The following is a 24,912-nucleotide window of genomic DNA, read 5'->3' on the forward strand; positions in this document are numbered from 1 at the left end:
GACAGGACTGAGTGACTAAGTATGCATGAGACTACTTCCAGAATTTCTAATTGCAGGGTTGAATTTGAGGTTCTGCATTTCTAACAGCCACCCAGATGTTTTAATGTGGGATTCAAGGATCATACTTGGAGATCTACTGTTTTGTTCTGTTCATTTAAGCTTTGAGAAATTACCTATATCAAGTTCCTGCCTTATGTACCAAGCAGACTTGTTGAGTGGATTATCTGAGAGACACATGTTACCAGTTGCTGTTACAAATGTAATGATGTTGCAAACATAATGTTGTTGCAAATGTACTTCAGAGTCATGTCCCAGGAAATGTACAGTTTACTTGGAGGACCACACACACACAAACACACACAAATGTAATAATTTAGTATAGTAAAACAACAACAGAAGAGTTCAGAGTAGTGTAATTTAACTAAAAGAATTGTGCTGAAGGCAAATTAGTCAACATGACAATTTGGTAAAGACAGAAGTTTATTTTTGAATAAATATATCTAATCAATATTTTTAACTTTATTTTGCAATTTATTTTACATTTTAGGTAAAACATCAAAATGCACAAATCTTAATGTGTTATTTGAAAATGGATACATCCATGTAACTTCCACACCTATCAAGGTAGAGCACATTTCTATTACATCAGAAAGTTCCCACAAGTCACTTCATTAAACTTCCCACCACTATAGAGACAATCACTGTTTTAATATTTTTCACCATAGATTAGTTTTGATCTAGAAACTCAAGGAAAATATATACACTATAGTTGCTTTTCTTTCTGGCACCTTTAGCTTGGCATATAATCTGTGAGAATTGTTAACACTGATGCATTAAGAGCTGTACTGATGAAGTACCAATGTTGCATATTAGCTATTACCAATTAATTTCATGGCAGGGTGACCAATCATCCCTATTTGCCCAGGGCTTAGGGGCTTCCATGCTTCAGAACTTACAATGTTTAAACCAGGAAAGTCTCAGGCAAACACAGACAAGCTGGTCACCTTCTGATGACATTCTTAAATGTCTTTATTCTATTCTGTGGCAGTGATTTATACCATTCTGTCTTCCAGATGACTTATTCATTCTTCTGTCTCTGTTATTCTGCTATTGATTTTTCATTTGTTATTATATTCCTCATCTCTGTTTGTTTGTTCTTTAGTTCTTCTAGGTCTTATTAAACATTTCTTATATTTTCTCAATCCTTGCCTCCATTCTTTTTCTGATATCCTGGATAATCTTCACCATTATAATTCTGAATTCTTTTTCAGGAAGATTGCCTATCTCCACTTCACTTAGTTGTTTTCCTAGAGGTTTATCTTGTTGCTTCATCTGGGACATAATCCTCTGCCATTTCATTTTGTCTAACTTTCTGTGACTGTGGTTTTCAATATGCAAGCTGCAGTGTTGTAGTTCTCGTTTCTGCTATCTGCCCTCTGGTGGATGAGGCCATCTAAGAGACTCGTGCAAGAGAGAAACTGGTGGTGGATAGAGCCAGGTCTTATCCCTCTGGTGGACAGGGTCATGCTCATTAAAATTTTAATCTGTTTGTCTGATCTGTGGTACTGTGTTTCCTCCCTGTTGGTTATTTGACCTAAAGCAGTCCAGCACTGAAGAGACATTACTTTGCCAACAAAGGTCTGTCTAGTCAAAGCTATGGTTTTTCCATTAGTCATGTATGGATAACAGAGTTGAACTATAAAGAAAGCTGAGCGCCAAAGAATTGATGCTTTTGAACTGTGGTGTTGGAGAAGACTCTTGAGAGTCCCTTGGACTGCAAGGAGATCCAACCAGTCCATTCTAAAGGAGATCAGTCCTGGGTGTTCATTGGAAGGACTGATGCTAAAGCTGAAACTCCAATACTTTGGCCACCTCATGCAAAGAGTTGACTCATTGGAAAAGACCCTGATGCTGGGAGGGATTGGGAGCAGGAGAAGGGGACAACAGAGGATGAGATGGCCGGATGGCATCACCAACTTGATGGACGTGAGTTTGAGTGAACTCTGGGAGTTGGTAATAAACAGGGAGGCCTGGCATGCTGTGATTCATGGGGTCACAAAGAGTCAGGCACAACTGAGTGACTGAACTCAACTGAACTGAACTGAATGGGACCAGATGCTATGATCTTAGTTTTTCGAATGTTGAGTTTTAATCCAGCTTTTTCACTTTCTTCTTTCACCCTCATCAAGAGGCTCTTTAGTTCCTCTTTACTTTCTGCCATTAGAGTGATATCATCTGTATATCTGAATCTGTTGATATTTCTTCTGGCAGTCTTGATTCCATCTTGTGATTCATCCAGCCTGGCATGTCACATGATGTATTTTGAATAGAAGTTAAATAAGCAGGATGACAATATACAGCCTTGATGTACTCTTTTCCTAATTTTGAACCACTCCCTTGTTCCATATCTGGTTCTAACTGTTGCTTCGTGACCGGCAGGCAGGTTTCTCAAAAGACAGATATTCCCATCTCTCTAACAATTTCCCACAGTTTGTTGTGATCCACACAATCAAGGGATTTAGCATAGTCAATGAAACACAAGTAGATGTTTTATGGTATTTCCTTACTTTCTCCATGATCCAGCAAATCTTGGCAATTTGGTCTCTCGTTCCTCTGCCTCTTTGAAACCCAGCTTGTACATCTGGAAGTTCTTGGTTCACATACTGCTGAAGCCTTGAATTTGAGCAGTAGTTTGAACATTCTTTGGTATCACCTTTTCTTTGGAAAAGGACTGACCTTTTCCAGTCCTGTGGCCACTGCAGAGTTTTCCAAATTTGCTGACATATTGAGTGCAGTACTTTCACAGAATCATCTTTTAGGATTCGAAATAGCTCAGCTGGAATGTTATCACCTCCACTAGCTTTGTTCATAGTAATGCTCCCTAAGGCCCACTTGATTCCACACTCCAGTATGTCTGGCTCTAAGTGAGTGATCACAACATCATGGTTATTTGGATCATCAAGATTTTTTGTACAGTTTTTCTGTGTATTCTTGCCACCTTTCCTGAATCTCTTCTGCTTCTGTTCAGTTCAGTTCAGTTCAGTCGTTCAGTAGTGTCCGACTCTCCGCGACCCCATGAATCACAGCACGCCAGGCCTCCCTGTCCATCACCAACTCCCAGAGTTCACTCAAACTCATGTCCACAGAGTCGGTGATGCCATCCAGCCATCTCATTCTCTGTCGTCCCCTTCTCCTCCAGCCCCCAATCTTTCCCAGCATCAGAGTCTTTTCCAGTGAGTCAACTTGTCACATGAGGTGGCCAAAGTATTGCAGTTTCAGCTTTAGCATCAGTCTTTCCAACGAACACCCAGGATTGATCGCCTTTAGAATGGACTGGTTGGATCTCCTTGCAATGCAAGGGACTCTCAAGAGTCTTCTCCAACACCACAGTTCAAAAGCATCGTTAGGTCCTTACAATTTCTGTCCTTTATTGTGCTCATCTTTGCGTGAAATGTTCCCTTAATATCTCCAACTTTTTTGAATTTCTTTGAATTTCTCTGGTTTTTCCCATTCTATTATTTTCCTCTATTTCTTTGCATTGTTCACTTAGGAAGATCTTCTTATCCCTCCTTGCTATTCTCTGGAACTCTGCATTCAGTTGGGTATATCTTTTCCCTTCTCCCTTGCCTCTCATTTCTCTTCTTTCCTCGGCTATCTGTAAAGCCTTCTCAGACAACCACTTTGCCTTCTTGCATTTCTTTGTCCTTGGGATGGTTTTGGTCACTGCCTCCTGTACAGTGTACAAGCTTCTGTCCATAGAGCTTCACTCTGTCTACCAGATCTAATCCTTTGAGTCTATTCATCACCTCCACTGTATAATCATAATGGATTTGATTTAGGTCATAACTGAATGGCCTAATTTTCCCTGCCTTCTTCAATTCGAGCCTGAATTTTGCAATAAGGAGCTGATGATCTGAGTCATAGTCAGCTCCAAGTCTTGTTTTTGCTGACTATGTCAAACTTCTCCATCTTTGGCTGCAAGGAATATAATCAACCTAATTTCAGTATTGACCATCTGGTGACGTCCATGTGTAGAGTCCTCTCTTGTGTTATTGGAAGAGGGAGGTTGCTATGACCAGTATGTGCTCTTGATAAAACTCTGTTAACCTTTGCCCTGCTTTATTTTTGTACTCCAAGGCCAAATTTGTGTTACTCCAGGTATCTCTTGTCTTCCGACCCTTGCATTCCAAAATCCTATGATGAAAAGAACATCTTTTTTTGGTATCAGTTCTAGGAGGTCTTGTAGCTCTCCATAAAGCCAGTTACCTTTAGCTACGTTGGCATTAGTAGTTGGGGCATAGACTTGGATTACTGTCATATTGAATGGTTTGCCTTGGAAATGAATGGAGATCATTTTGTCGTCTTTGCATTTCAGACTTTTAGTGACTATGAGGGCTACTCCATTCCTTCTAAGGGATTCTTTGTCCACAGTAGTAGATATAATGGTCTTCTCAAGTAAGTTTGTCCAATTCCATCCATTTTAGTTCACTAACGTTGATGTTCCCTTTTGCCATCTCCTGCTTAACCATGTCCAATCTAACTTGATTCGTGGACCTGAAATTCCAAGTTTCTATGCAATATTGTTCTTTACAGGGTCAGACTTTACTTTCACCACCAGACACATCCATAACTGAGCATTGTTTCCACTTTGGCCCAGCCACTTCTTTCTGGAGCTGTTAAAATTGCGCTCCATTCTTTCCCAGTAGCCTATTATACACATCTGACATGAGGGGCTCATCTTTCAGTGTCATATCTGTTTCCCTTTTCATACACATCATGGAGTTCTCGTGGCAAGAATACTCAAATGGTTTTCCATTTCCTCCTCCAGTGGACCATATTTTGTCAGAACTCTCCACTATGATCCATCCATTGTGTGTGGCCCTGCATAGCATGATTCATAGCTTCCTTGAATTATGCTAGTACCTTTGCCAGAACAAGGCTGTGATCCACGAAGGGATGGTACCCCATTAAATACAGTCTCCTTTAGAATGGGAGCTACTAACATAGTGAGCCAAGTTACTTTTGGTGGGTATATTTTATCCCTCAGATATAATGATATGAAAAACCCCATTTTAAAGATTACTAGGCTAAAAATAATCAGGCAAAAGTTGTTAGAAGAAACAGCAAAACGTTCAAACTATTTAGAGGTTCAATTGACATCAAATTCAAAAGCTGTCTAACAACATAGCAACCATCCATATGGTATTAAAATTTTTGAAGTATAATGAAACTTAGATTTGGAACACTGGTGTCTTAGATAGGGTGCCCTCAGAAGTAGATCCAAAGCCAGAAATTTGAGAGCAAGTAATTTATTTGGGAGATGACCCTAAAAAGCACTTTAGGGAATTTGGGAAGTGATTCAGGGAAGGGACAGAAGCCAATACAGAAAGCTTTAAATAACAAATTACTCCTGAAGATAGCTGGGGTTCAATCCCAGTGCGGAATTCTAGGAACTAGTATGATATACCCTCATTCAAGGTAAGAGAAGCTAAGTCATTTATCCACCTACTTCTGTCCACTAATCAAGCACTGCTGCTGCTGCTAAGTCACTTCAGTCGTGTCCGACTCTGTGTGACCCCATAGACGGAAGCCCACCAGGCTCCCCCGTCCCTGGGATTCTCCAGGCAAGAACACTGGAGTGGGTTGCCATTTCCTTCTCCAAGCACTACTTGCTCTTAAACGTTAACTTTCCTATCTCTGACCTTCCCAAAGCTTGTTACTTAATCCAGAGAAAGTCCTTAGGCAGAGAGATCCAGGTGCTTCCTATAAGAAATCATCTTCCCATATTAGAATAAGGAGTGCTGAGGGACTGGAGGTGGAAATCCGTAAATCACCTGCTATAGTCTATTCTTTCTGCAGAGGAGAACCATGGAATGATTGACATATAAGGATGACAATTCAAGAATGAAAATTAATGAGACACAATGCTCTTTATTTGCTGGCCTGGAAAGCTAACATTGATTTAACTTTAAGATTTAGGAAAAGCTCCATATAAGAAAATTTTGTGTGAAACAAATATATAATTGGAATATATTGGTTGACAGATTTCAGAGAAAATTGATACTTTGTGCTTGTTTAGTTCAGTTCAGTTCAGTCGCTCAGTCGTGTCCGACTCTCCGCGATCCCATGAATTACAGCACGCCAGGCCTCCCTGTCCATCACCAACTCCCGGGGTACACTCAAACTCATGTCCACAGAGTCAGTGATGCCATCCAGCCATCTCATTCTCCGTCGTCCCCTTCTCCTCCCGCCCCCAACCTTTCCCAGCATCAGACTCTTTTCCAGTGAGTCAACTCGTCGCATGAGGTGGCGAAAGTATTGCAGTTTCAGCTTTAGCATCAGTCCCTCCAATGAACATCCAGGATTGATCTCCTTTAGAATGGACTGGTTGGATCTCCTTGCAGTATAAGGGACTCTCAAGAGTCTTCTCCAACACCACAGTTCAAAAGCATCGATTCTTCGGCGATCAGCTTTCTTCACAGTCCAACTCTCACATCCATACATGACCACGGGAAAAACCATTGCCTTGACTAGACGGACCTTGGTTGGCAAAGTATATAACTGGAATATATTGGTTGACAGATTTCAGAGAAAATTGATACTTTGTGCTTGTTTAGTAGAGAGACAGTATCATGATGGAGAGGGGACAATATATTTGGAGGCCAAATTTAGTATAAGAATCTTTTAGAACTGAGACAGATTGACAGTTGGCCTCTCATGGTTCAGCTAACACTTGGACTCTATTGATCAGGTTGGTTGATGGTGCAGGACAGGGCGTTCAGCAATAAGAAATTTTAAGAAAGCTATGTCATGCCATTAAATTACTTAGAGATCTCCACTGTGAACCACTGGGGCTGGGTACTGGGGGAGTTCCAGGCTAGCATGGTGCTCAGAGAGTAGCACCAGTTCAGCTGTACTGGCTGTTATGATGTTCTATTTGTAAAGAAACAATGCCCTGAGCTCCCAGAGTGCCCCTGCCGTGATGCATCCTTGTGATCCAGTAAGAAAGAAAGTCAAGAATGTGAGAAGGGCTCCTCTTCTAGAGCTAAGCCTTATGTCTATTCTGATTATTTGGTGACTTTGAACTACTGGTTTATAAATAATCTGAATCTCATTCTTGCCCTGGAATGCCAGTTCACAAGCCCAAGAGTGCACGATGATACATTTCATGTGAGTGCATTCAACAAAACGTATACCTTTAAACTGCTTAGTAGGCAGGAAACCAAAGCTCCACCAGCTTGTCATGAACTGGAAGAAGTGTAGGAGGCACAGCACCAGGCCTCATTCTCAGTACACCTCCATATAGTTTGACTCACACGGTCTGGGAGGAATATCTCTCTATTCATTATAGAGGTAATTCCAACGCACAGCTAGAGCTTCAAACACCCAGAATGAAATGCCAGATTTGGAACTGAAGCTGCAGCAACTGGGCAACTTAAAGAATGAAGCAGAGGTACATGTAGAACTATCAGAATGGAGCATGCTGTGAATAAGATCGAGAGAGCACTGCAGAGGAGGAAAAATAATGTTCCCTCTTCCATTCGAGAGGGAAATCTTTCTAGAGAGAACCTACTTTTCTAGGTTCTTGGCTGAGACCCACCTGTAATAAAATAGATAAATAGGCAAAAACCAAACAGAAATTTAATTACATGTATACATCTATGTACATGGGAGATATCCAGGAAAATTAAGGAGCTCCTCAAAATGGAACAGGCTGCCACCTTAAATGTCATCTTTCAGTTTAGTTCAGTTCAGTTGCTCAGTCGTGTCCGACTCTTTGCGACCCCATGAATCACAGCACGCCAGGCCTCCCTGTCCATCACCAACTCCCGAAGTTCACTCAAACTCATGTCCATAGAGTCGGTGATGCCATCCAGCCATCTCATTCTCTGTCGTCCCCTTCTCCTCCCTCCCCCAACCTTTCCCAGCATCAGAGTCTTTTCCAGTGAGTCAACTCGTCGCATGAGGTGGCCAAAGTATTGCAGTTTCAGCTTTAGCATCAGTCCTTCCAGTGAACACCCAGGACTGATCTCCTTTAGAATGGACTGGTTGGATCTCCTTGCAGTCCAAGGGACTCTCAAGAGTCTTCTCCAGCACCACAGTTCAAAAGCATTAATTCTTCAGCAACCAGCTTTCTTCACAGTCCAACTCTCACATCCATACATGACCACGGGAAAAACCATTGCCTTGACTAGACGGACCTTGGTTGGCAAAGTAATGTCTCTGCTTTTTAATATGCTATCTAGGTTGGTCATAACTTTCCATCTCTAGCTAAATGCAAACCATGTATATTATCATATGTGAAACAAATCGCCAGTCCAGGTTCAATGCATAATATAGGATGCTTGGGGCTGGTGTATTGGGATGAACCAGAGGGATGGGATGGGGAGGGAAGTGGGAGGGGGGTTCAAGATGTGGAACACATGTACACCCAGGGCAGATTCATGTCAATGTATGGCAAAACCAATACAATAATGTAAAGTAATTAGCCTCTAATTAAAATAAATAATTTTTTTAAAAAATTAAAAAAAAAAAAAGATTTTGGAGACAGGAGAGGCTAGTTACAGGAGTTAACTAGGAAAAACACAGTAAATAGTGGTAAGGTTGTTATGCAGATTTAAATTATTTGCCTTGTCCAGTAATAAGAGTTTCTAGAAATTTAGAATCACCTTTTTCTTCCTAGTATAGAGAGGGAGACACCCTTACAAATGTAGACTTCCATTATAAATGTAAATGCCTCTTACAAAACGATGATTCTACTCAGTGTATCCCATATCTACTGTCTCTTGAGAATAATCAGCCTAAAATAGTATTTATGCCAAAGAGGCATATTTTGGGGTGGCACAATCTGCTCCCCCTCAGGATAATAGAGGCATGCAGCTAATAGACATAAGAAAAGCTATTTATAAACAGTGCTGCAATGAACATTGGAGTACATGTGTCTCTTTCAATTCTGGTTTCCTCGGTGTGTATACCCAGGAGTGCGATTGCTGGATCATATGGCAGTTCTATTTCCAATTTTTTAAGGAATCTCCGAAACGAATCACCAGTCCAGGTTCGACGCATGATACAGGATGCTCGGGGCTGTGCACGGGGATGACCTGGAAGGAGGATACAAGGAGGAGGGAGGTGGGAGGGGGGTTCAAGAAGGGGAACACATGTACACCTGGGGCAGATTCATGTCAATGTATGGCAAAACCAACCTATATAATATTGTAAAGTAATTAGCCTCCAATAAAAAAAAATTAAAAAAGAAAATAAAAAGAAAAGCTATTTAACTTGTCATTAAGAAAATACAACTTAAAAAAACAATTTTAAAAGAAAATCTATTTTGGATTGATTATAACCAGGGCTGGTGGCAAGGCGTAAAAACTGGAAGGCTTATAGAATGTAAGGCAAGAGTGTAAATTGATGACGCTCTTTGGAGGATGAGTTGGCAATCATTATTAAAGTTATAAAGACAATTCTGTGTCCCTGTTATCCCACCCTAAAATTCTAAAGGCTGTCCTTTTAAAATCTTCCTTGCTGCAGTTTCTCTTCTCTTAAACTTGAAATGGTGAGATACCCCCATGGCTCTGATTTTAGCTTCTTTTATTTATCTTCTGTTTGCCTACACATCTTCCTTGTTTGATTTCACCCAACTCCATAGAATACCAAGAACACCACATTTTAAACTCAATCCCTGACTTCTCCACTGAGTTGAAGACTCCCCAGTTAATAGCTTCATTTGGGTGGATAATATTAATCTCCAATTTGACATGATCAAAACAGAACTCTTGGTCCATTTCTTCCTCCAGGTTTATTTTTCTCTCAGGCTTCATATCAGTAAATGGCACTACAGATGGTCCCTGTCTTACAGTGGTTCAACTTGAGATTTTTTGACTCTCCAGTGGTGCATAGGTGATATTCATTCAGTAGAAATTACATTTGAATTAAAATTTGAATTTTGATCTCTTCTCAGGTTAGTGATATACTGTATGATACTCCAGGCAGCAGTGATGGGCCATAGCTCCTAGTCACAAGGGTAAACAACCAAGACACTTAGAACCACTCTGTACTCATTCTGCATTTCATTTCAGTACAGTATTCAATAAATTGCATGAGATATTCATCACTTTATCATAAAATAGGTTTTGTGTCGAATGAGTTTGCCCAACTGTAGGCTAGAGTAAGTATTCCAAGCATGTTTAAAGTAGTCTAGGGTAAGCTGTGATATTCAGTGTGAGTGTGTGCTCAGTCGTTCAGTTGTGTCTGACTCTTTGTGGTCCCCTGGACTGTAGCCTGCCAGTCTCCTTTACCCATGAAATTTTCCAAGCAAGTAGAGTGGACTGCCACTTCCTACTCTAGGGGATCTTTCCAACCCAAGGATCAAACCCACATCTCTTGTGTCTCCTGCATTGGCAAGCAGATTCTTTACCACTCTGCCATCATATTCAGTAGGTTAAGTGTATTAAATGCCTTTTTAACTTATGATATTTCAAATTACAATTGGTTTATCAGGATATAACCCCATCATATAATCCTGAAATTTGTATAGGACCACAAAAAACTTTGAATAACCAAAGCAATCTTGAGAAAGAAGAACAAAGTTGGAGTTATCACTCTCCATGACTTTGAACTATTCTACAAAGCTATAGTAATCAAATAAGTATGATACTGGTACAAAAACAGATACATAGATAAATGGAACAGAATAGAGAGCCCCCAAATAAATTCATACACATATGTTCAATTAAACTATGACAAAGGGGGAAAAATTTGCATTGAGGAAAAGTGGGGAGAGACAGTCTCTTCAATAAATAATTGGTGATGGGAAAACTGGACAGCTACATGGAAGAACATAAAACTAGATTTTTTTTCACACCATATACAAAAATAGACTCAACATAGATTAAAGACTTAAACTTAAGACCAGAAAATATAAAACTCCTAGAATAAATAGAGACAGTACTCTCCTTGACTTTGGTCTTAGCAATATTTTTTTCTATTTATTTTTCTCTTTCAGTTAAGTTCAGTTCAATTCAGTCGCTCAGTCGTGTCCAACTCTTTGCGACCCCATGAACCACAGCACACCAGGCCTCCCTGTCCATCACCAACTCCTGGAGTTCACTCAAACTTATGTCCATCGAGTCGGTTAAGCAAGGGAAACAAAAGCAAAAAAAATTAAAAGTGAGATGACGTCAAACTAAAAAGTCTTTGTACAGTGAAGGAAACCATAACAAAATGAGAAGGTAACCTAGTGAATGAAAGAAAATATTTGCAAATGATATGGCCAATAAAGGATTAATATCCAAACTATGTAAAGAACTCATACAAGTGAAAGTCAAAGTGTTAGTCACTCAGTTGTGTTCAACTCTTTGCAACCCCATGGATTGTAGCCCATCAGGCTCCTCTGTCCATGGTTTTTCCCAGGCTGGAGTGGGTTGTCATTCCCGTTTCCAGGGATCTTTCTGACCTAGGGATAAAATCCAGGTCTCCCACATTGCAGACAGATTCTTTACTGTCTGAACTACCAAGGAAGCCAAAGAACTCATACAGCTCAATATCAAAAGAACAAGAAAATATAATTTTAGAATAGTCAGAGGTCCTAAATAGACATTTTCCACATTATATATATACACACACATATACGATCTGTGGGCACATGAAAAGATATTCAATATCACTAATGCAATCAAAGCCACATTGAGATATCACCTGATACCTGTCAGAATGGCTATAATTAAAAAGACACAAAATAATAATTCTTGCAAAGACATACAGAAAAGGTAACTGCTGTGCACTGTTGGTACATTGAAAATTGGTAACATTTACATTAAGGAAAACAGTATGGAGTTTCCTCAAAAAATTAAAAATAGGACTACCATACAATTTAGGAATTCCACTCCTGGTATTTGCCCCCAAGAAAAGAAAAACACTAACTCAAGGAGATATATACACCTCAGTGTTCATTGCAGCATTATTTCCAGTAATCATAACATGGGAAATAATTTATGTGTCCATTGACAGGTAAATGGATAAAGAATGCATAAGTGGAATATCACTCAACTATAAAAAATGAGGAAATCTTACCACGTGCAATAGCGTGAACGGACACAGGGAGTATTATCTAAGTGAAATAAGCCAGACAGAGAAAGACAAATACTGTATGTTTTCACATATATGTGGAATCTAAAAAGCAAAACAAAAAAATGTAACAAAACAGAAACAGACTCATAGATACAGATAACAAAGGAGTGGTTGCCAGAAAGAAAGGAGGTTTGAGGTGAGCGAAATAGGTGAAGGAAAATAAGAGGTACAAACTATGAGTTGTAAAATAATGGCAAAACCAATATAATAATGTAAAGTAATTAGCCTCCAATTAAAATAAATAAATTAAAAAAATAAAAAGAAAAAAATAAATGTCAGTTAGATGCAATGTATAGCACTGAGAATATAGTCAATGATGTTATAACTTTGTATAGTGTATAGTTACATAGATATCAAATCACTATGTTGTACATTGAAACTAATATAATATTGTAAGTCAACTATGCTTCAATTTTTCAAAAAGGCAAACTTGTCTAATTTGATTAGCTAGAACTTAAAAAAAAATAATACTTTTTACCTTCTTTCTAGTACATTTAAAGCATAATTGAGAATCATAGCTAAAGAATGCTTCTAAGTGATGTCAAGGCTTAGGTAGAGAATGATATGATTCATTTACAATTAGTGCTAAGTAGGTCCACATTGAGTTAAATATATCTTCTGTAATTATATTTACTTTAATTTGACTTACAAACAATCATTTTATGGAAGAAGCCAAATTTTATAGAAATGCAGGTCAGGAAAAATAAGCTACACATGTCCAAAGTGGGATGTGTCCAAATTAACTAGATTTTATTGTGCGAATGTCAAAGGAAGAGACTTAAAGAATGTCAGAGATATTCAGGACATTGTCCTAATCCTTTCTTAATGATTCAGGTACTATGTCAGTCAAGTGATGGATTATTGCACTGACATATAACACTCCCAGGAATGTATAACACCCTTAGTAAGGAATTACTTTCCTGAGAGTGAAAGCGAGTCACTGACCCCACAGTTTTCAGTGTTCAGAATGTATACAGGGTCATGTAAGGATTAGATTGAGGCCTAAAAAAGCCCCAAGTGTCTCATAGTTGGAATTACAACATCAGGCCCATGTTTGCAAGATCTTGGTTATTAAGTGTACTCCTTGAAATGTCTCTATTGGATTTGATAGAATTATAAACCTGGAGTCCCATACTGCTGTCGATTGTCACTCACCTATTCAATAAACAGTGGTTGAGAGCCTCTTATTCTGTTCTAGGCATTATGCATGAGCCACCATCTTATTTCTTCTTTAAGACTTGTGTGGATTTTGTGTGGAGTCGCTCTTTGCGACTCTGACTCTTTGCGATCCCATGGACTGTAGCCTTCCAGGCTCCTCCGTCCATGGGATTTTTCAGGCAACAGTACTGGAGTGGGCTGCCATTTCCTTCTCCAGGGGATCTTCCCGACCCAGGGATCGAACCTGGGTCTCCTGCATTGTAGACAGACGCTTTACTGTCTAAGCCACCGGGGAAGTCCACCTCTTTAAGATTTAGTTGTCATTATCTTCTCCAATAAACCCTTCCAGATACTCACCACCCAAATCACCGTTCCCTAGTCCTCTTCTAATATTCAAGGAGCATGCTCCTCATGTGTTTAACATTGTTTTATTATCACTTTTCCAGAGCTTCCTATGAAGATACTTATAGGTCTTTTATTATAATCCCCTTGCTTTGTTCACAGCATGGCCAAGAGCTGGCTCTATATACATGTCTGTTGAATAAATCATAAAACCCTTGCCTTTGAGAAACTCAGTGTGTATAGGGAAAGAGATAAACAAATAGTTACAGTACAAAGAATAATTCTATATAGAGAATCAAGTGCTATGAACTTCCATACGGTAGGAGAAGTAACTGATTGTCTATAACTGATGCACAAAAGTGATATTAGACATGGACCTTGAATATTAAAAAAGAGACAGTTTGAGGGTGAACTTGAGCCAGAAATACTGACATGTACAAAAGCAGAGACAGGTTTAAGGAGTGGTAAGTGATTTTGGAAAGCTAGAGTTTTAACAGAGATTCTCTAACTTTGGTGTACTTAATAATTACCTTAGAAACTTGACAATAATGCTGAGGGATTGAGGAGATCCCCTGGAGTAGGAAATGGCAACTCACTCCAGAGTTTTTTTTTTTGCCTGGAGAATCCCATGGACAGAGGAGCTTGGTGGGCTGCAGCCCATTGGGTCTCACAGAGTCAGACACACCTGAGTCAGACACAACTGAAGCAACTTAGCATGTACACATGCAGACAGAAATTTGCCCTTCTCATGAATATTACCCAACATATTCTACCTACCTGGGAGGGTCCTCTTAACTCCAGTATTGGATTGTGAGCTCCTGATAGGAAGCAACCATGCCTCACACATGTTGGAATGATCTCCAGAGCCCAGCAGTGCAAGAACATGCCCAGGGATGGATCATTTTACTGACTGGGCAAGAAAATTATTGCTTGTTAGGTAGGATGGCTTATCTTATTTTGGAAAATGCAGAAAGTCCTTTCTGTTATATAACACATGCATTAGGCGATATTTGAAAAGCAAGTTTTCTTTCCTGGCCATAGAAACCCACACTTCTCTTCATCTTGAGAAAAAGAATACTGGAAAATAAACTGAAAATAAACTCTCAGAAATAACTAAAGAAGAATACACGGATTTATTATATCAAGATACTGTTTATTTAGAAATAGTTAACACAATTGTGAAGGTCAAGGCAAGTATAATAGTCAGATATTTGGGGGTTTAGTTCAAGTGCGTCACGCACATGAGGTTAGATGCAGGGAAGAGGTCTGTGGGGAACAAGAATGGTCCTGAATGCAGAATGGAGGCCCTTTTGCTTGTGGCTTAGTGGTACTATAGGGTACTAAAGCTGGTGGACATTTAAAATAAGGAAAATTTAAAATGAATGACATGTCCACACTGATGTGATAGTGACTGGTTCATGGTTGATTTCAGCAAAATGATCCACCACAGCTGGGGTGACAGCAAGTTGTACGGCAACAGGTGGTCTGGCAGCAGACGGGGCGGCAGCAGCTGGACACGCCGCAGCTGGGGCGGCAGGTGGTCTGGCAGCAGACGGGGCGGCAGCAGCTGGACACGCCGCAGCTGGGGCGGCAGCAGCTGGACACGCCGCAGCTGGGGCGGCAGGTGGTCTGGCAGCAGACGGGGCGGCAGCAGCTGGACACACCGCAGCTGGGGCGGCAGCAGCTGGACACACCGCAGCTGGGGCGGCAGGTGGTCTGGCAGCAGACGGGGCGGCAGCAGCTGGACACGCCGCAGCTGGGGCGGCAGGTGGTTTGGCAGCAGACGGGGCGGCAGCAGTTGGACACGCCGCAACTGGGGCGGCAGCAGCTGGTCCTGCAGCAGGTGGTCTGGTAGCAGCTGGGGAAACAGCAGGTCTCCTGGCAGAGACTTCGGCCACAGCTCTGGTCAGAGCAGACGGAGCCACAACAGGAGCTGACCATGGTGTCAGAGGGTGGAGATTCTAGGTGGCTTAGAGAGTGAGAGTCTTGAGTTTGGAAGTCGCATTGTAACATGTCCCCTTTTATTCCCACCTGAGGGACTGCTGTCACTATGTTAAGGGCTATTTCCTTGTTATCGTTTACCTTAATAGATAGGCAATTATCACGTTAGTTATTTGTTGAGTAGAATGCATTTTTCCTTTCTGTGGTGTGGTTCATCCAATCTAGTCTTTCCTCTTGACTCACATTTCATCTTCTTTGTTATATGCATCATCTGATTTCAAAGACTCTTCAGCTCCTTCATCTAATTGGTTGTCATATAATACATCATTTAAATGTCAACACTCTGTGTCATCCTTAAAGCTGTGTCTCATACCAGCCCTCAAGTGGGACAGTAGATCTTGTTTTCCAAAGACAGTTTGAGAAAAATAAACTGTGAACACACTGGAGTACTTGGAGGCATTTTTCTTTCTTTCTTTCTTTCTTTTTTTAATTTTATTTATTTATTTATTTTATTGGAGGCTAATTATTTTACAATATTATATTGGTTGGTTTTGCCATACATTGACATGAATCCGCCCCGGGTGGAGAGACTATTCTAAGACAGAAAACTAACAATAAAGGAAAAGATTAAAAAATTTTACAGCAGAAAAATTTTAATGTCTAATTAGTCTTTTTAAAGCTTTAAACAGGACCTAAAGACTACAAAAGAGCAAATTGTAAGCAAATAACAAATGGGTTAACCAATATAACCAAAAAGACCAAAAATTTTTTTTATTTTTTTTTTCCTGTTTTGCCAAAAGTTTATTTTTTCATTTTTTATTTTATTTTATTTTTTTTACTTTACAATATTGTATTGTTTTTGCCATACATTCACATGACTCTGCCATGGGAAAGATCTAATTTTCTTAATGCATGCATAGTAAGAAAAAAAAAAGGCCAACAACCAAATAGAAAATTGAGGGAAGGATATTAACAGTCATTTCACTGAAAAAGAAATATGAATAACTTTTAAGGTTTTAAAAGATGTTCAATCTCATTTATAATTTTGAAAATTTTAATTGAACAATTTATCCACTTGCAGACCAAATATTGAACACTTACTATGTCCCACGTCTTGGCCTAGGCTCTGGGGATAACAACAGTGAATAATTTGAAATGAAAAATATAAAATAGCTAATTTTTTAAGCTCTAATAAGTTGGAAAGCTTGAAAGGAAACAGATGTTTTCATACACAGAATGGTAGGTATCTAAGCTGGAGTAAATTTTTTATAAAGTAATTCAGCAGTAACTATAAGATTTGTTTGAGCAATTTCATTTCTAGAAAAATATTCAACAGATACACATAAGCAGGAGCTCCAGGATATAAACTCAAAATGTTCTTTGCAGCATTGTTGGTAAGAACAAAAGTCTGAAATTGAACTGTATTGTGACTATAGAGGAGAATGTCTCTGATGTAGAAAACACACACTAGGGCCTATGTTACAGAGCATCATTTTGTCATGAAGAACACTTCTTGAGCTATTCTTGCAACTTTTCTATAATTTTTAAATTATTTCAATAAGGAAAATGAAGTACACTTTTAAGGCAAAACAGACCATCCCTATTCCATATAGACACCTTGTTTCTTAGACAAAATTTCATCCAGGAGGGAAGAAGGTAAAAAAGAAAGCAAAGCTATATGAACATGTTTGGTTGGGCTGTTGTTCAGTTATTTAAGTCTAATTTCATTGCATTTGGGTAGGAGAGAGAAGTTTATATTATTCTGCTATAAGAGTTTTCTTTGTAGTCTATATGTTTGTGAACATCCTGGAGATATAGATATATATATATATGAGAATTATGAAAAATTTGTCAGGCATGCCTGCTCAGTCATGTCTAACTCTTTTGATCCCATGGACTATAGCCTGGCAGGCTCCTCTGTCCATGTGATTTCCCAGACAAGAATACTGCAGTGGGTTGCCATTTCCTTCTCCAGGGGATCTTTTGGACCCAGGGATAGAACCTGCATCTCCTGTGGCTCATGTATCAGCAGGCAGATTCTTTACCACTGAGTCACCTGCGAGTGAATATAAATATCAACTACATCTAAGTTGATAATGGTTCTACTCACATTCTCTATTTCCTTGTTTATTTTTCTTCTTCAAATGACCATTCTAAAATAGGGTGTTAAAGTCTCTGCTATAATTGTGGTTTTATAAATTTTAACTATGTATAATAGTTTTTTTTGCATTTAGTTTCAACATAGCTCAAAAGCGTTTATAATAACAAGAAAGTTATGATTTATATAGACGTAAATTCATATATCAGTAAGAAGTCACAAAGTGAAGACAAGAACAGGTGTTAGAGATTCTGATCTAATTAGGCCACAGTTCTACAGTCATTTGTTTGTTTGGAGATGGTTCGTGTTCTGTCTGAAGGCAGGAAGACAACTAGGAAATACCCCTCCTCCTTACAATGATTATAATGTGTTTTAAGGGAGTAGTTTTATTTATTTATTTATTTTTATTTCAAAATCTTTTATTTTTTTAAAGAAGTAAAATTATTTTTAATTGCAGATGATGATTATAATTGTTTCTCTTTTTTTGTTTTTTTAATTGGAGGCTAATTATTTTACGGTATTATATTGGTTGGTTTTGCCATACATTGACAAGAATCTGCCCCAGGTGTACATGAGTTCCCCTTCCTGAACCCCCCTCCCACCTCCCTCCTCCCCTTATCCTCCCTCTGGGTCATCCCCGTGCACCAGCCCTGAGCATCCTGTATCATGCGTCGAACCTGGACTGGTGATTCGTTTCACATATGATAATATACATGTTTCAATGCCATTCTCCCAAATCATCCCACCCTCACCCTCTCCCAGAGTCCCAAAGACTGTTCTATACACCTGTGTCTCTTTTGCTGTCTCATATACAGGGAGTAGTTTTAAAATCATAATTATATTATAAGAGTATAAACACTCTACTTCCTTCTGATTCACTCCTTCACTTTGTCTTATGTGGTTGTAAACTGTACACTATCCCTTGAATTTTCATACATGACACGTTTTATTTCTAAGAATAAATCTCTATACATTACCTGTCTTCAACAGAATGATTTCTCTTTCTCATCAATATCACCAATACACTCTGCCTGACATGTGTCTTCCTATTGAATCCAAGATTTCATTGTGAGTTATATCGTGATGTGAATTGGGTCACATTTGACTTAGTGCTTCCCCAAAGGACCTTACAGGGTGGTCCATAATTCAACTGTAGTAAAAGGGAAGCTCTTGTTTTCTGTCAGTAAACTTGCAGGCAAGGAGGGCAATCTACTTTTGGGGGAAAAGTCATTATTCAGCGTTTTCTCTGATACAGGATTTGATTGATATGTAAAATCAGTTTTCTGAGAGAGAAATACAAGTTTATCTCCAGTTCATAATCAACACTAAAAAAATAAAGGGCCAAAAATGTTTCTGATACCAAGTGTTTATGGACATGTAGCTGTTCTATAACACAGAACTCACTGCAAAGGCCAGGTCATGCACAGCAGTCATGGGATTAGGAGCCTGTCCCCATGAACTAGAGTAGACATTTGATCATCTGCCTGAATGTCAAGGTAACAGGCACAAAACCTGGAGAGTCTCTGTGGTACTCAGTTTAAACTACTTCTTTTAAAACAGTTTCTTGGTGGCACGATCGATGGGATGGACAAACACAGTGACAGATCAGAGCCAGTCCAGATCAGAGCCAGTCCAGATGCTGTGGACAAAAGAAATGAAAAACAAAAGATGAACACACTGGAATACTGGTGGTTGACTCAGGGCTGGGGTGAAGAATGAAGTTCAATGAGAAAATCTGCAATGTTGGGAGACACCAGATAGTCTGGCAGCAGACTGGGCAGCAGCAACTGGACACTCCACAGCTGGGGACACAGCAACTGGAACTGTAGCAACAGGGGGTAGCAACAACTAGAGACTCAGCAGCTGGGTGCACGACAGCTGGGGTGACGGCAGGTGGTCTGGCAGCAACTGGGGTGGCAGCAGTTCTCCTAGCAGAGACCTTGGCCACAGCCCTGGTCAGAGCAGATGGAGCCACAACAGGAGCTGACCATGGTGTCAGAGGTTGTGGGTTCTGGGTTTCCAGGAGAGTGAGGTTCTCAAATGGAAGTCTTCTCCCAAATCCTATTGTATACCCTGATGAGGAGATGTCATCATCTTGTCCAAGATTATTTTCTAGCTGCTGTTTATCATGTTTAAAGAGAAATTATCAGACATTTTGACGTGGCATCTGGTTAGCTTTGGTATTTAAAGAGTATGCTTACATATCTTTATATAATCATTTATGCCTGAAAAGGAGCATTTGCCTTTCTTTTCTTATTTTATCTTCATCTCATCTACTTCATTTTATACTTTCCAAATGTGTTATTTGATACTCTGAACATTATCATTCTTTAGCCTTAAAGACATTTAACTTCATGTACCCAAAACAGACACACAATCACAATTCTTGCTATCTGGACAATACTTAGATCCAAACATGGATAAGCAAATGCACCAAAACTCAGACCTCAATACACTATAGCAAAGTGGCTGGTGGCAAAATCAGCATATAACACACTCGTAACTTATGAAGAAGCTAAGCAATATAACTGGATTTAAGGCACATGGCTTCAGATTGTTCAAAATAGAAGTGGTCACTATTTCAAACCAACATCCTAACATCCCAATTACTCAGCCCTATTACACATTACTTCTAGTTCAAGTTCCAAGCTAGTTAACTTGGAGTTCTCCTTTATTCAAGTGAGTCCATGTTGATTCCCACCCTCTAAGAGCCATTCTCAGGACAGAGGCACAGAAGGGAAAGATGATATTCAACCCATCCCACTTCTGCTATGATTCCATTCTGACTCAATGAACAGCAGCAGATTATTTGACTGGATGAACTGGTAATGCTATTATCCATATACTGGATCTACTAACAGGCAGGTTATACGACTTTGCCACCAAGACCAGGATGCCCAGCAGCAGAGGCATCAGAAATCCATAACTGCAGTTAAGTCAGAGCAAATGAAGTATCAGGAGCCACAGTGTTAATCAGTGAAATAAACATGCTCTTTCTTTCAAAAGGTTACAAATACGGAAATTGCTAAGTATCCAAAATATTATGCTTTGCTCCCCTGAGTCATTGTTGTCCCTTTTGTTCCTGAATGTTAATAATTTATTGACATTTGTATATTTTTATTGGCTTATAACATTGAATTTTGCTTGTACCATATTATATTTAGATTTCTGTATACACTACCAAATGATCATCATCAAAAGTATGGTTTTCTTCACCATACATTTGCCCACCTTTACCCACTTTGCCACCCTCCATAGCTTTTCTTTGAAACTGCAATTCAAACAAAAATATTTTAGTTGTCAAATTAACTGCTTTGAAACTTTTCCCTTTGCCATTAAATACATTAATAAAGATATCACCCCCTGAGCAAGTTTGTTATCAGGTCTGTCAGCAGATTTGGAGTTAAGCAAGGAAAGATAATGTTTAATATAGTGAGTTCAGTTCAGTTGCTCAGTCATGTCTGACTCTTTATGACCCCATGAACCGCAGCACACCAGGCCTCCCTGTCCATCACCAACTCCCAGAATTTACCCAAACTCATGTCCATTGAGTCGGTGATGCCATCCAACCATCTCATCCTCTGTCATCCCCTTCTCCTCCTGCCCTCAATCTTTCCCAGCATCAGGGTCTTTTCAAGTGAGTCAGCTCTTCACATCAGGTGGCCAAAGTATTGGAGTTTCAGCTTCAACATCAGTCCTTCCAATGAACACCCAGGACTGATCTCCTTTAGGATGGACTGGTTGGATCTCCTTGCACTCCAAGGGACTCTCAAGAGTCTTCTCCAACATCATAGTTCAAAAGCATCAGCTCTTCTGTGCTCAGTCCCTTGTTTTTAGGAAATGAGATAGCAAGTGGAAAAGCTTCCTACTCATAGATTTATCTATCATTGAATTTTGTGTGGCATAGATGAAAGCCTTTTAAAATGTAACTTTAATTCATAATGTGTTAAAATATGAGTTGAATTCATCACTTTTCTTTCACCTATCTTGAGGGGTGAATCCCAATATAAGTAGCTCCAAGAGGAAAATGTAGGTGGGAACAATGGCTCTGAAATCTTCTACAAATTATCTTGAACTGACAGGTGACAAAAGGATTAATTCTGTCTTGAGAAATGATGATTTATACTTAAATAAGTGTATGGATGTTGATGATTTCTCCCATTTCTGAAATAAGTTCCTATGGTTTAATATTAACTAGGAGAATAATCTTATTTTCAGAAGATTCATAATAGTTAGGGAACACTTCCTCCTTAGGCAATTTTCCATGGATCATGAAAAAAGTTATAAATAATAACAAGGAAAATTCTGTTCATTGGTCCTAAATTTGGGAACCAGAGTATAAAAGGTCTAGTAGAGAAGAGGTATTCAGATTCTGAGAAATTTGTCTCTGCTCAGAAGCCACCCCTCCACACCTGACACCATGACCCATTCCTGCTGCTCCCCTTGCTGTCAGCCTAACTGCTGCGGGACTACCTGCTGCCGGCCCACCTGCTGTCAGCCATGCTGCCCCGCAACTTGCTGTCAAACCACCTGTTGCAGGACCACCTGCTGCAAACCTACTTGTGTGACCACCTGCTGTCAGCCCACCTGCTGTGGGTCCAGCTGCTGCCAGCCTTGCTGCCGCCCTGCCTGCTGTCAGACCACCTGCTGCAAACCTACTTGTGTGACCACCTGCTGCCAGCCCACCTGCTGTGAGTCCAACTGCTGTCGGCCTTGCTGCCCCCCAACTTGCTATCAAACTAGTGAAAACACCTGCTGTAGGACCATCTGCCGCAAGCCTACTTGTGTGACCACCTGCTGCCAGCCCACCTGCGGTGGGTCTAGCTGCTGCCAGCCTTGCTGTCGCCCTGCCTGTTGTGAGACCACCTGCTGCAGGACCACCTGCCTCAAGCCTACTTGTGTGACCACCTGCTGCCAGCCCACCTGCTGTGAGCCCAGCTGCTGCCAGCCCTCCTGCCCCCAAACTTGCTGTCAAACCACTGAAACCACCTGCTGCAAACCTACTTGTGTGACCAGCTGCTGTCAGCCCACCTGCTGTGGGTCCAGCAGCTGTGGACAAACCTGCGGTGGTTCTAACTGCTGTCAGTCTTGCTGCCAGCCAGCTTCCTGTACACCCGTGTACTGCCATAGAACCTGCTACCACCCCTCGTGCTGCTGCCTGCCTGGGTGTCAAGCCCAGGAATGTGGATCCAGCTGCTGCCAGCCTTGCAGCCGCCCTGTCTGCTGTCAGACCACCTGCTGCAAACCTACTTGTGTGACCACCTGCTGCCAGCCCACATGCTGTGGGTCCAGCAGTTGTGGACAAACCTGCAGCAGATCCAGCTGCTGTCAATCTTGCTGCCGCCCCGTCTGCTGTAGGACCACCTGCTGCCACCCCAGCTGTGTGTCCACATGCTGCCAGCCTTCCTGCTGCTGAAAATCTCACCAAAGAACCACCATCTCACAAATCAACCTTGCTGTTCGTAGGACAAATTCACTTCCAAATGATGCTGAAAGCCAGCAGTCTATTAACATTTTTTTTTTTTTGTTATTCATCTGTCTATATAAAATCTTATGAATCAGCTTGATGGAATGTAGAGGACTTCACTCTGATTCTCCCCTTCCTGTCTGTGTGGGTCATGTGCCAGCTTCCTGTATCATTATAATGGAACATCTTGGCTTTGACTTTGAAATCTAGATCTTCACCTTCTCTCTACATCTATTTTAGGGAAAAAATCCTCATGACTGTTTCTTTAGTTTCTGATACTTATCTTCATAATAGTCTTCATAATCATGTATCTTTTCAATATACTGATTATTTTTGTATCTTACTTTCTTCTTTTCATAATCACTTTGAGTTGTCTCTCTGCATGCAGGGAATTTTACCTGGATTTCTAAATAAATCTTGTGCCACTATTCATCCAATATTGTGTTTTTTGTTGTTATACAGCATCTGGAGAAAGAAACAGCAACTTACTCCAGGCAGTCTTGCCTGGGAAATCCCATAGACAGAGGAGCCTGGAGGGTTATAGTCCATGGAGTCACAAAAGGGTCAGACATGACTTAGCTACTAAACAACAACAATATTCATGATGTAAGGCTGAGCTCATACAATCCCCCACATATTTTTTCCATTTCTCATGTGAGAAAATCTCCAACTTGATAAACTATCTCAAAGTGAACACATGTCACTATTATCAGGTTAAGAAATAGAACTTAACCCTATCCCTTTCAAATATAACTCTCAATACTACAGAATTGGTCACTTTCCTTTTATATTACGATTGTCACACTCATCCATGTCATTTCTGGGAAGTTCATTCCTTCTCCTTGCTGTATAATCTTCCAGTGATTGAATATGACACATTTTATTTATTTACTATTGATATATATGGGGATTGGTTGCAGTTTGGGGATAATAAAAGTAATGTTGTTATGAACAGGTCCTTTGGTGCACATATATAAACATTTCTGTTGGATAAATATCTGCAAGTAGAACTGCTTGGTCAAAGTGTTTATACTGTTCTCTGGCAAAGTGTGTTACAAAACTATAGTAAATAACACTGTATGGTTTGGCATAAAAACACACATGCATCATGGAAAAAAATAGAGAGCCCAGACATAAACCCATATATTCTACAGCCAATTAATTTATAGCAAAGGAACCAGGAATATACAGTGGTGAAAAGACAATCTTTTCAATACATGGTCTTGAAAAAACTGACAGCCACTTACAAAAAATAAAACTGAGCTACTATCTTACATCATACACAAAAATTAACTCAAAATGGACTTCCCTGGTGGTCTAGTGGTTAAGAATCCACCTGCCAGTGCAGGGGACATGGGTTTGATCCCTGGTCTGGGAGGATACCACATGCCTCAGAGCAAACATGCTCACCTGCCACATCTACTGAAGCCCCCGCACTCTCGAGTCTGTGCTCTGCAAAAAGATGCCAAAACAGCGAGAAGCCTGCACACCTCAACTAGAGAGTAGCTCTCACTTACCACAACTAGAGAAAGTCTGCACACAGCACTGAAGACCAACACAGGCAAAAAGAAAATAAAACTCAAAATGTATTAAAGATGAATCTGAAACCATAAAATTTCTGGAGGAAACTTAGACCTTACATTGGTCTTGGTGTTTACAAAAAAATAGACACTAAAAACAAAGGTAAAAAGTAAAGTGGGACTACATCAAACCAAAAAGTGGGAATTCCCTGGTGGTCCACTGAGTGTGACTCTATGCTTTCACACCTGGGGACCTG

The 24,912-nt window shown here is 40.1% G+C and overlaps 2 protein-coding genes across 6 annotated transcripts in view; one reads left to right on the plus strand and one right to left on the minus strand.

The window, feature by feature from the left end:
- LOC129537658 (uncharacterized) overlaps nucleotides 1–15,579 on the minus strand; it is a 34,806-nt gene extending 19,227 nt beyond the window's left edge. The window contains exons 1-2 of the mRNA XM_055407825.2: nucleotides 15,102–15,579; nucleotides 4,976–4,995 (exon numbers count right to left, since the gene is read on the minus strand). Of these exons, the coding sequence (XP_055263800.2) occupies nucleotides 4,976–4,995; nucleotides 15,102–15,570 (489 nt within the window). The 5' untranslated portion in view covers nucleotides 15,571–15,579. The remainder of the gene's footprint in view (nucleotides 1–4,975; nucleotides 4,996–15,101) is intronic.
- Nucleotides 15,580–22,088: 6,509 nt separating this feature from the next.
- LOC129544383 (uncharacterized) lies at nucleotides 22,089–23,084 on the plus strand. Of its 5 annotated transcripts, XM_088828528.1 has the most exons (5): nucleotides 22,089–22,150; nucleotides 22,208–22,249; nucleotides 22,457–22,600; nucleotides 22,679–22,903; nucleotides 23,018–23,084. In XM_088828528.1, the coding sequence occupies exons 1-5, from the start codon at nucleotides 22,089–22,091 to the stop codon at nucleotides 23,082–23,084; spliced, it is 540 nt and encodes a 179-aa protein (XP_088684654.1). The 5 variants fall into 5 exon arrangements, with proteins under 5 accessions (XP_088684654.1, XP_088684650.1, XP_088684651.1 ...); XM_088828524.1 differs by having other exon boundaries at nucleotides 22,089–22,600; XM_088828525.1 differs by having other exon boundaries at nucleotides 22,089–22,600; nucleotides 22,709–22,903.
- Nucleotides 23,085–24,912: the final 1,828 nt, after the last annotated feature.

The sequence above is a fragment of the Moschus berezovskii genome, chromosome 20, assembly GCF_049115385.1.
Source record: "Moschus berezovskii isolate FMDL1 chromosome 20, NW_MosBer_1.0, whole genome shotgun sequence".
Classification (NCBI taxonomy): Eukaryota; Metazoa; Chordata; class Mammalia; order Artiodactyla; family Moschidae; genus Moschus; species Moschus berezovskii.